A 12,168-nucleotide genomic window follows, 5' to 3' on the forward strand; every position below is an offset into this window, starting at 1 on the left:
AGGTATTTACGCCAAATCTTTCTAGTGACAGGCTTACGAGCCTGAATCAAAGTGTCTATGACTGAGTCAGAAAAACCTCGCTTGGCTAGAATCAGCCGTTCAATCTCCAAACAGTCAGCTTCAGAGAATCTAGATTTGGATGATGGAAGGGTCCCTGAATCAGAAGGTCCTTTCAAAGCGGAAGCCTCCAAGGACGTAGAGACGACATCTCCACCAGGTCTGCATACCAGATCCTGTGAGGCCAGGCCGGTGCAATGAGAATCACTGAAGCCCTTTCCTGTTTGATCCGACAATCACTCCAGGAAGGAGAGCAAACGGAGGAAACAGATATGCTAGATTGAAGGACCAAGGGGCCGCCAGAGAATCTATCAGAGCCGCCTGAGGATCTCCCATACCTCAGAATTTTGGCATTCTGCCTGGATGCCATGAGATCCAACTCCGGCTGACCCCATTTGAGGATCAGACTGGAGAACACATCCAAATGAAGTTCCAAATCCCCTGGATGAAAGGTCTGTCTGCTCAGAAAATCCGCCTCCCAGTTGTCCACCCCTGGGATATGAATTGCCGACAGACAACAAGAATGGATCTCCGCCCACTGAATTATTTTGGAGACCTCTACCATCGCCAAGGAACTTCTTGTACCTCCCCGACGATTGATGTAGGCAACTAACGTTATGTTGTCCGACCGGAACCTGATAAACTGAACCAAAGCCAGCCGAGGGCAGGTCAGAAGAGCATTGTAGATCGCTCTCAGTTCCAGAATGTTTATGGGTAACAAAGACTCTGTCTGAAACCATACCCCTGAGCCCTCAGGGAGCCCCAAACTGCTCCCCACCCCAGAAGGCTGACATCTGTCACAATCTCCCAGGAAGGTCTGCGAAAACACGTTCCCTGGGAGAGAAGATCTAGAGACAACCACCAAAGAAGAGACTCTTATGCCAATAGAAGTTCAGGACACCAGTCCAAATAATTTCCGTTCCATTGTTTGAGCATGTCCAACTGTAGAGCTCTGAGAAGAAAGCGAGCAAACGGGACAATATCCTTGTCTTTACCATCAGACCTATTAACTCCATGCACTGAGCCACTGCAGGGCGAGGAGAAGATTGCCGAGATAGGCAAGTATCGATAATCCTTAATTTCCTGACCACCGTCAGAAAAATCTTTATAGACAGAAAGTCTATAATGATCCCTAGAAAGATCACTCCTCTATGAGTAACTAAAGAGCTCTTTTCTAGATTCACCTTGCACCCGTGTTACCTTAGGAAAGTCACTACCAATTCCGTGTGTGATTTTTCTGAAAAGACGGCACCTGAACTAGAATGTCGTCCAGATACGTTGCCACCGCAGTGTGTCATGAACAAAGCACCGCAAGTAAAGACCTCAGAACCCTTGTGAAGATTCTGGGAGCCGTGGTAAGACCGAAAGGAAGAGCCACAAACTGAAAATGTTCGTCTAGAATGGCAAACCTTAAGAACTTGTGATGATCCCTGTGAATGGGAACATGCAGGTACGCGTCCTGAAAATCTACTGTTGACATAAATTGACCCTCCAGGATCAAGGGAAGGATGGAACGAAGTTTCCATCTTGAAGGACGGTACTCTGAGAACTTGTTTAGACTCTTGAGGTCTAGAATTGGCCTGAAGGTTCCTTCTTTCTTGGGAACCACAAACAGATTGGAATAGAATCCCATACCTTGATCTTGAGGTAGAACGGGAACAATCACTCCCAGAGCTAAGAGGTCTACTACCCAATGTAAGAACGCCTCTCTTTTTGTCTGGTCTGCAGATAACCTTGAAATCAGAAACCTGCCCCTGGGAGGATAACTTTTGAACTCCAGCTTGTATCCCTGAGACACTATTTCTATAGCCCAGGGACCCTGAACATCCAAAACCCAGGCTTGGATGAAAAAAAGGAAGTCTGCCCCCTACCAGATCCATTAGTCCCGAATCGGGGGCAAAACTCATGCTGTCTTGGAATCATTGGTCACCCTCCTTGGAATGCTTACCCTTATTCCAAGAGTGGGCGGGACCCTAATGAGCTTTAGCTTGTCCTAACCTCCTGTAATGACAGAAATAATCTCTTTCAGCTCAGGACCAAACAGGGTCTTCCCCTTGAAAGGGACAGCTAGAAGCTTTGACTTAGAAGAAACGTCCGCAGACCAAGGTTTCAGCCAGAAGGCCCTGCGAGCCAAGATAGAGAAACTTGAAATTTTGGCCCCCAGCAAAAGGGTGGCATCCGAGATAAATGTATTAGCTAGCTTAAGAGCCTTTATCCTGTCCTGGATCTCGTCCAAGGGAGTTTCTGGCCTGAGGGCATCAGCCAGAACATCAAACCAGTAGGCTACCGCACTCGTGACTGTAGTTATACAGATCGCCAGTTGCCACTGCATACCGAGGTGTAAATTTTCTTAAGACAACCCTCTAATTTATTGTCCATCGGAACTTTACAAGCACAACTATCCTCTATAGGGATAGTAGTTCTCTTAGCCAAGGTTGAAAAAGCTCCTTCTACCTTAGGAACAGTTGGCCAAACCTCTTTAACTGAATCAGCTATAGGAAACATCCTACTGAAGATAGGAGAAGGAGAGAAAGGAATCCAGGTCTCTCCCTTCCCTATTAATAATCTCAGAGGCCTTCTTAGGAACTGGAAAAACATCTGTAAAGTAAGGGACCTCATAATATCTGACTAATTTGCTAGACTTTGGAGGGTCAAGCATCACGGTGGAGTCGCCATCATCTAGGTAACTTAATCTTATGTGTGCTCTTGTTCCATCCTAAGACACAAGGATGAAATAAGTAAATAGCTGAAATTCCTTAATAAAGGTAACACCTAAAAAATGTTACTGTCACTTTATTCTTAAAAGGGAACTTTATTTTATGCGTGCTCTTGTTCCATCCTAAAACACAGGGATGAAATAAGCAAACAGCTGAAATTCCTTATTAAAAGTAACACCTAAAAAACGTTACCGTCCCTTTAATTCTTAAAAGGTAACTTTTATGTGTGCTCTTGTTCCATCCTAAAACATAGGGATGAAATAAGCAAATAAACAGCTGAAATTCCTTAATAAAGGTAACACCTAAAAAACGTTACTGTCACTTTAATTCTTAAAAGGTAACTATTTTATGTGTGCTCATGTTCCATCCTAAACACAGGGATGAAAATAAGCAAATAAACAGCTGAAATTCCTTAGAGTAACTGTCACTTTAATACTATCTTTAATTATAAACTTCCACTTTTTATTTGTGTGCAAAAAAGCGGGTTAAATATTCCAGACTAAGCCTCTTCGAAAACTGTCCGGTGCAATACTTTCACCCTATAGAGAGCACCATTCTCCGCTAAATCTTCCAATATCAGGAAGAACAAAACACAGAGGTGCGCAACTAAAATGGCGCTAAACATAACTACGCCCATCGTGGGCGTTATCATAATCCTCTCCCGGTCGCCATTTATATATCAAAAAGCCTTCGGGGAATAGTAACGGACTGAACAGTCTAGTCCGAAAAGCAAATAAATTAATGTGGCCATAAGAGATCTCCCGGTCGGCTATTATTAAACCGCCGGGAGAAAATAACATAATTCCCTTACATTGCCTAACACTGAGCTTATCTGAATATAGCTCAATGGAAAATATGTCACTATGAGATCTCCCGGTCGGCTATAATTAAACCGCCGGGAGGTAGGAATGCGAGTACCATGCCCTGCACACTGAACTTTATTCATTATGGCAATATAAGATCTCCCAGTCGGCTATTAAGAAACCGCCGGGAGATATAACCCCAGATCTATGCATCGCCTCAAACTGAGCTTTGTTTGTCTGATGTATAGCACTGCAGTGATGGCTTTGTTGTGGCAACATGTCTCACACTGGGATCGTTCTATGTATGGCACCGTAGCTATGAAATGAGAGCCTGTGTCAAACAGGCCCAGAGCCTGCGTGTAACTGTCCCAAAGTATCCCCTGAAACTCTGAGGGAATCTATCCATAAGCCTGATAAGGGAGTTAAATCCGATGAGGAATAAAATGAAGTGCCCAACTTTCTTCTGAGTTTCTCTTCCACCCCCAGAGTAAAGTTAGCACTTACCTCATCTCCTGCCGGACAGTAAGGCAGTTCCCAGGTTTGTGAGGTCCTCTCCCTCACATGGACCTGTAATTTAAAAAGAAAGTCCTGAGTAAATATCCCTCAGATTTTCTTGGTAAGGGCAGCAAACAATTACATGGGAGGCGCAGTGAGAATTATGTCCCTCAAGTTCCCATTGCTCGAAAGCCACCAAAAGCTCTACTGTAGAGACTGATATGGACTACGACTACACCCTAGGAAAAAGTAGCACTCTCTGGCACTACTTTAAAAATAATAAACACTTGATTGAAGAATCTTTTCTAACACCTCACTTTACCTCTTCCTATCACTAACGTAGGCAAAGAGAATGACTGGAGTGGGAGGGAAGGGAGGAGCTATTTAACAGCTCTGCTGTGGTGCTCTTTGCCTCCTCCTGCTGATGACCAGGAGGTGAATATCCCATAAGTAATGAAGATGATCCGTGGACTCATCATGTCTTTAAGAAGAAATTAAATTGTTAAGTTTTTAAAATGTCTCAAATTTGTTTTCTCTTGATCTAACATCACATAGTAAGCTCAAAATGCATTGCTGACAAGAATGTCTTACATTCAGGAGTCACAGGTTTGCAGACCAGGAAACGTTAGGGGGCGGGGTTAAAAAAAATCATCATCAATGCTCTGCCACTTTGCAGCGCTGCTCTGTATTTGACTCTTATAAGTTTTTCCCTAACAGTGCAGCCAGAGTTTAAAGAGAACAGCCTGATGTTGAGCAGCGCTGCCAAGAGAAATTGCTAACAGTTCTTGCAAGTGTTCCATTCTTTCTACAAACATGCTGCATTTTCTGTGATGACATCTCAGATCATAGTATGTTCTGCTTGTCAGCCAGTGAGGAAAACAAGCCTTAAAGGGTTGCTATAAAAACTACATACCAGCCAAGTCTTAATGTTTTTAAAACAACTTATCCTTTTTACTGCAATTATTTTACAATAACCAAATTCCACCCACTAATTTAGTTGCCTTACTTGGAGGAGCCAATCTGGGCTTGAGTCTGCAGACTACAAGGCTAGCCACAGTAATAACGCTTGTATAAAAATACTTTGTTTTGCAGTTCGCACAGTTAAAGCCAAAAAGGGAAAGATTTGTAAGCAGTCTGAGCCTTGAGAATGTTCTGGGGTTTAGAAAATCCTTAATTTTCAAAACTTAATTACATGAAAATGAGGCAAAATAATGACGTTATTTTGTAAACTTCTTTCATTAGGCATAACTAAACGTGTTGTATAAAAATATCAAGGTGTTAACGGTCGGCTATAATGACATGCAATTCCTGTTGGCTTCAAAATAAAAAACAAACAGCTTTCACATAACCTTCAATGTAAAAAAAAACCAAAAGAACAGTTGATATGTTTTATTAGTACTCTTTCATATCCATGACAAATTTAGAAGTCTCTAACAGAACAGCTGTAAGTTAGTATCATTATCATAACAGAAAAAATGGATTAGAGATGTCGGCTCCATATAGGTTTTGTAACCTTACAAGGTAAGCAAGTTTTAGGAACCTTAAAGTCAATTATGTATATAAAATAAAGCATTAATTAACCAAGTTTTTAATAAAAAACAATGTTTAACAAACTACAGTAAACGCCCTGAGAATTTAAAATAAATGTTTAGTTATACATTACACAACTTTGCAATATACTTTCATTTATTTTGTCCTTTCTTGTGCGAAATTTAGCTCTGAAAATTGAGGATTTTGAAGCTCTCGGAACTTGAAATGCACCCTGACTTTTCAAAATTAACCTGGGCTTTAACTGATAACTTGAAAACAATGTACTTTATATGAACATTATAACCAAGGTACGCCTTGATGTCTGCAGTCTCAAGCCTAGATTGGCTCATCTTAATAAAGCAAAATGGTAGATGAGGTTTGGCTATTGAAACACAAATGTAGTAATTAGGTAATACATTAATTTTATATTCTGAATCTGCTGGGCCTGTGTGGGTCACTCATTGAAATTTGGACTTACAACATAAGTAGCAGAAAAGCTCAAAATTGGCTTAGCACAGGGGTGTGAAAAAGGATCCGCAGCAAAAAAGGTTAAAGTGGTAAACTTTCCACTTTCTAAAACCAGTTCTGGAAAACTCTCCCCTAACATTCCGGATCTGTTTTTAAAAAGGGGAGAGTTTACCATCACTTTAAAGCTAGCAAATATGCATGTTCCATCCAGTTGCTTTGCTTCCATGTGTGATACAAAAGGGAAATAACCTTTTAGCTCCAGATTGGCCATGGAGGACCTCTTTATTGTTTGTAGTTTTCCCCACCCTAAATCTGGTGTTTTTAACTTACTTTAACTCATTTTGTGCCTCAATATCGGCAATATTTTTGCACTGTCTTGGTTGTTGCTTATGAAGATCAGCAAGCAGAAAAACACCTCTCTTTCTACACACAGATAAATCCTACATGTAGAATACACATTACATAAATAATATAAATTAATATATATATCACAATAACATGACATATATAAAGTTAGGGCTGCCAGAATTGGTCATCCTCATACAGGGGGTAACTGTGATCCACATGCAGGGAGTAAAGGGGAACACACAGCAATGACAAACTAAAATAATTCAGCATAAACACTTGAATGATCCTGGATACTCTAACTCCAGGGATATTTTGTGTACGGTGCTGCATTTAAAAAAAAAGTCCAATTTGCTGAAAGGGACTGAAGAATGTTAACGGGTTGGTGGACTCTTACAGCAACAATAAGCCAATAAAGAGTGGGGTATTTATCTTCATTTGCTGCCTAAGACCCTATAATTACAATATGCCAAAAAGTAAGGGAAAAAACAAAAACTAAGGCCAACAGGAAGGTGGGAATGTTAATGACTTCTTGAAGACAACTAACTTTAAGTGGTATGTGACTGTCACCAGTTTAAGTTGTCACTTTAATATCAGAGAGATCCTTATTCTTCGATGCTTAAAGTCTTTGTAATGCAACAGACCATGAGACAAAAGGCTAAGTGTGACAAAGTAACCAGTAATTCTGCACTGTTAAAAGAACTAGCTCTTCAAACATTGAATTAAGTTTCTATCTTTCTCCAAAGGGTGCTTTGATATTAATCCGAGTCACAAATTATTTCCTGATTCTTGTGCTGCCACAAAAACTAAATTAGTAAGATGGCTTCATAATGAACTGAATGTTTCACAGCACAAAATATAATTATTTCTTCTGATGTTTGGAAAAGGGAGGAGCTTGGTGTGTCATGTAATGTAAAAATCGGAACAGTAAAGCATAGCTGAAATAAATTCTGACCAAACAAGTATAGCCTATACCCTATTTGTCAGATAATACGTGCCAAAAGCGCTGGTTTACAAGGCCACAAGCACTCAATAAGATAGAACATATGACTGAAAATAATAAATATATAACAGAATATATAACAGATATATATATATATATATATACATACATACATACATACACACACACGTACACACACACCTACAGTACATACACACACACACATACTAGCAAATTGTGAAATACGCATGCTTTTTTTTAAAACATTAAGGTAAAACACCAGTAAAGAGAAGAAAAGTTAAGATACATACCACTATCTGCTGGTTGAAGGATCTCACTTAATGGCTGTATATTCTCATCCTCATCCATTTCATTATCCACTGGCTCTATAAAAACTGCATGCTGGGGCTTGGCAGACATATTTAGTTCTTCTTCAAGGTCTTCTGGTGTAGGAGCATCGTGAAACTCAAGAGTAGTCTGGTCAGATCTTATGGACACATTGCTTGCATCCTTGCCGACTTCCATTTTGCCAGGGCTCTCATCTTGTATTCCTAAAGTGAACTCATCTATTTCTTTATTTTCTTTGGAAGGTGTGTTATTACTAAATGAAGGTATTTTCACTTTACTGCCTGTCCACAGAGTGTCTGGAGCAGATTTTAATACTGGTGATGCAACGGATTGATCCTGATCAGCTGAAAGGACCTGTTATTTAAAAAATAAATAATAAAAAAATTGAAAGTTGAGATGTTTTACAGAAACAGTTATAGTTTGTGTAAATTGTGAGAATTACAACCCAACATTTTGTTGTCATGTGTGTAAATCAGTTTTATTCTACTTAAGGTAGAATTGAAACTTTAAAGCAAACGTTATATATTTTTTCAAGTACTTAAAGGGACACTAAACCCAATTTCTTTTTTGACACAATGAGTCCACGTATCATCTTAATTACTAATGGGATATTCACCTCCTGGTCAGCAGGAGGAGGAGGCAAAGAGCACCACAGCAGAGCTGTTAAATAGCTCCTCCCTTTCCTCCCACTCCAGTCATTCTCTTTGCCTACGTTAGTGATAGGAAGAGGTAAAGTGAGGTGTTAGAATAGATTCTTCAATCAAGAGTTTATTATTTTTAAAGTAGTACAAGATTGTGCAGATTTGTCCTGGGGCGTAGCCGTAATCCATATCAGTCTCTACAGTAGAGCTTTTGGTGGCTTTAAAGCAATGGGAACTTGTGGGACATAATTCTCACTGCGCCTCCCATACATGGTTTGCTGCCCTGCTTGTAAAAGTCTGAGGGAAGAGAATATACTCAGTACTTTTTTTGTTTTTTTTGTTCCACAGGCCAATGTGAGGACGAGGACCTCGCAAGCCGGGTGGGCTGCCCTCCTGCCGGGCATATTTCTGAGGTAAGTGCTAAATTCTTTTTTCTGGTAAGGATACATACACTGGAAAATTTAGCACCCTATATACCCTACATTGGACACTAGATAACTCTGGCCCTAAGAGGGAGGGGGACAGTTTATCTGGTAGGGCATGCAGGCACTGGAGGACGCGGGGAAGTGGCTCTGTTTTTTTGTTAAATTCTAGCATGTTTGCAGCTCCCAAAGGCTTTTTTTACTTTATAGCCGTCTGGGAGGTTTATCCTTACCCGTTAAGGGTATGTAGGGTAGGTGCAGTGCTAGTTACGTTGGCTTTATTCATATTAGTAGCCGACCGGGAGATTATTTGTTCAGAAGTATGTCTGTTGCAGCATGACTGTTTTTATCATTTGTAAAGACGCGGCTGCTGTTTACTTTTTGCCGCCCGGGAGTTTGATCTGGAGATGCCCATGATGGGCGGGGCTAAGTTACGCGCTATTGTTGTGCATTCCTTTGTCTCCTTCCCGGGTGGTTAGAGTGAGAGTTTTTCTGTGCACCAGAAAACTCCTCTGCCGCGCTGTAACTATGCAGGGGAGAGGTTTCTATCATTACAGGAACGTCTTCAAGTGTTGTGGATGTCTTTCTCTGCTGGACTATGCAGCGGAAAGGCTTCTACTTTATGCACTAACATTGATTACTGCGGATACCTTCTCTGCTGCGGGGTGAAACATAGATGCAGCAGAGAGGATTATCATAATCAGTACGATTTTAGGGTAAATTCCTGGGCTATAGATGCCTTTTTGGCTGCATTGTAGATCAGGCAGCGAAGAGGATTTCTCTTAGTTTACTCTCAGTACGGATCAAGCGTGCCGAGTAGTCTGGATGCCGTCTCTGCTGTATTGTTAGTACAGCAGAGAGGCTTTACACGCAATGACTAATTATATTACAGTAGTCAGAACAACTACTATTTATTTATTTATTTAGGTTTTCATTCGATGTCTGGATAAATCCCTACAAGATTTAAATGGGGTCTGGAGATCCTTATATATCTAAAAGACTTTGTGTTAAAAATAAAGTAGTGTTTTTAACATTTAAAGAGACAGTACCATCCGTTTTTAATAAACAAAATTGTTAGTTATACAGGATCCAAAAGTCCTTTTTCTCCTTATTAATGGTATGTACAATGTAAGGGAACTAGGTTAGAACGTTTTCTTTATCATTTAAAGTCACAGTAATTTTGGTAATGATATTCAGTTTTATTGAATAAAAAGTGAATAAGGAGGTTATTTTTACGGTTTGTCTTGAGACTTCTGTGAATTGTCTAAAGCCTTCTGTTTTCCATGTACTATAAGGTTTTTGTTTTTTTAAAAAATAAAAAAATTCAGAGCAGACATTGCCTTGGACGTTTCTGAAGCTTTCGGGCAATGTTCAATATTTTATGCAGCCTTCCCCTCAAGTGTCCTAAAATCTTAGCATCCATTCATCCAGTACCCTGAGCTTCCTTCTCGAATCCTCCTGGAGTTATCTTGCCAGACAGTTTCCATCTGGGCTTGTCAGGTGTGTTGTCTGCTTTTCCCATGCTGCAGGGAGAGTGCAAGAGGAAGAATAAATATTCAGTGAGGTTTCTGTCACTGTAGACTACTTGCTTAGAGGTTCCCTTCAAGTTACATGAGGAAGGGGATACTTCGGTAGTAAGATCTCAATTCTGACGGTATGATTCCTCACGCTGATACTGAAGTAGTATCTTCAGTTTTAAGCTATCTCTGCTCCGGTTATTACTAAGGAGTTTTTAGTTATTCTGGAACGACATTTCGGTCGTTGTTAATTTTATGTGGTACCAAGATGCGGTACTATGAAATGAAAGTGAATGGGTATTATACTTTGATTCCCATTTCCTATATTGACAGAGAGGTTTTTAGTAGAGGACCTCTCAAGGAGTCATGGAAGACAATTCCATACTGACCAGGAAACTTTTATCCCTATAGAGAATAGCTATTCCCTTTCGGGATCCCATACATATTGGGGTAGTGGGCTTGTTCAAGATGACATCCCAGGTCGGTATTACTGCCTTTTATGGCAGCATACTAGCTCATGCGTTGTCTGGTTCTATTCGGACAGATAGTGCTTGGGGCAGATAGTTCAGCATGCTAGGGCACTGTGGGTGACCTCTGTAGCATCCCAAGGGTTGCAAGTTTAGTCTCCAGCACGGTCAATAACATGAGCAGCACCTTGAGACCCTTATGGGTATTCTGCCGTGCTTTACAAGTACCCATTATATATACACACACACAATATATATATATATATATATATATATATATATATATATATATATATATATATATATATATATATATATATATATATATATATATATATATATATATATATTTATCTGGAATCAGATAGAGAATGGGTTCCTTTCATAGGTGGGAGTCCTCTCCCTCCTGGGAGGGATATCTGCGGTTCAGGAACAGGGTCTGAGATTTATTTCAATCTGGTGGTGGCTCCCAAGGAGGAGGAAGCCTTCAGACAGATTTTAGACTTCCAGAATCTAAACAGTACCGTCCTAGGTGGAATCTATTCGTGCCATCTTTCCTTGGATCCAGGAGGATCAATTCCTGATAAGTTTAAAGGACGGGTATCTGCATGTTCTTATCTATGGGATCATTGCAAGTTTCTATGGTTTGTCTTTCTGGACAAATACTTCTAGTTCGTGGCTTTTTCATTACATCTTGCTACAGCTTTTCAGAATTTTCATGGTGCATTGCAGCACCATATTTAGATAATTTCCTAATCCAGGCGACTTCGTTACAACAAACAGGTTCGCTAACGGTCATGGTGTTATCCTTCCTGCGTTCTACACGAGTGGAAGGTAAATCGGGGACAGAGATCCTGAGTCCTAATTTTAAGCTAATTTTCTGGGATCTATGTTAGATTCACTATCAATGACGTTTTTCTGACGGAAGTCAGGAAATCAAAGATTATTGATCCTTGTCTTGTTTTCAGCACACTCTTAGGTCATCAGTGGCTCAGTGCATGGAGGTAATCGGGCTTATGGTGGCAATAGACATCTTTCCCGTTTGGTTCCATCTCAGAACTCTACAGTTAAGCAAGCTCAGGCAATGGAACAGAGATTATGCGGATTTGTCTCTGTGAATGCTACTGGATCAGGAAACAAGGGATGCTCTTCCATGGTGGTTGTCTCTGGATCATCCCACCCAGAGAACCTGCTTTCGCAGACCTTTTTGGGTGATTAGGACAACAGTCGCCAGCCTTCGGGGGTGAGGAGCAGTCTGGAGTTCCGTAAAAGACCAGGGAGTTTGGACTCAGTTTCAGCCTGCTATTTCTATAAGCATTCTGGAGCTGAGAGCGATCTTCAAGGCTCTCCTGGGCTGGCCTCAATTAGCCTCGGTCCAGTTCATCAGGCTCCAGTCGGACAATATACCTTCAATG

The 12,168-nt window shown here is 40.6% G+C and overlaps 1 protein-coding gene across 2 annotated transcripts in view; it reads right to left on the reverse strand.

Moving 5' to 3' along the window:
- Positions 1–12,168, reverse strand: part of AHCTF1 (AT-hook containing transcription factor 1) — a 178,983-nt gene that overhangs the window by 93,101 nt on the left and 73,714 nt on the right. For both annotated transcript variants that reach the window (XM_053711010.1, XM_053711009.1), the window contains exon 29: positions 7,670–8,060. In XM_053711010.1, coding sequence (XP_053566985.1) covers positions 7,670–8,060 — 391 coding nt within the window. The remainder of the gene's footprint in view (positions 1–7,669; positions 8,061–12,168) is intronic.

This window comes from Bombina bombina, chromosome 4 (genome assembly GCF_027579735.1).
Source record: "Bombina bombina isolate aBomBom1 chromosome 4, aBomBom1.pri, whole genome shotgun sequence".
In the NCBI taxonomy this organism is placed as follows: Eukaryota; Metazoa; Chordata; class Amphibia; order Anura; family Bombinatoridae; genus Bombina; species Bombina bombina.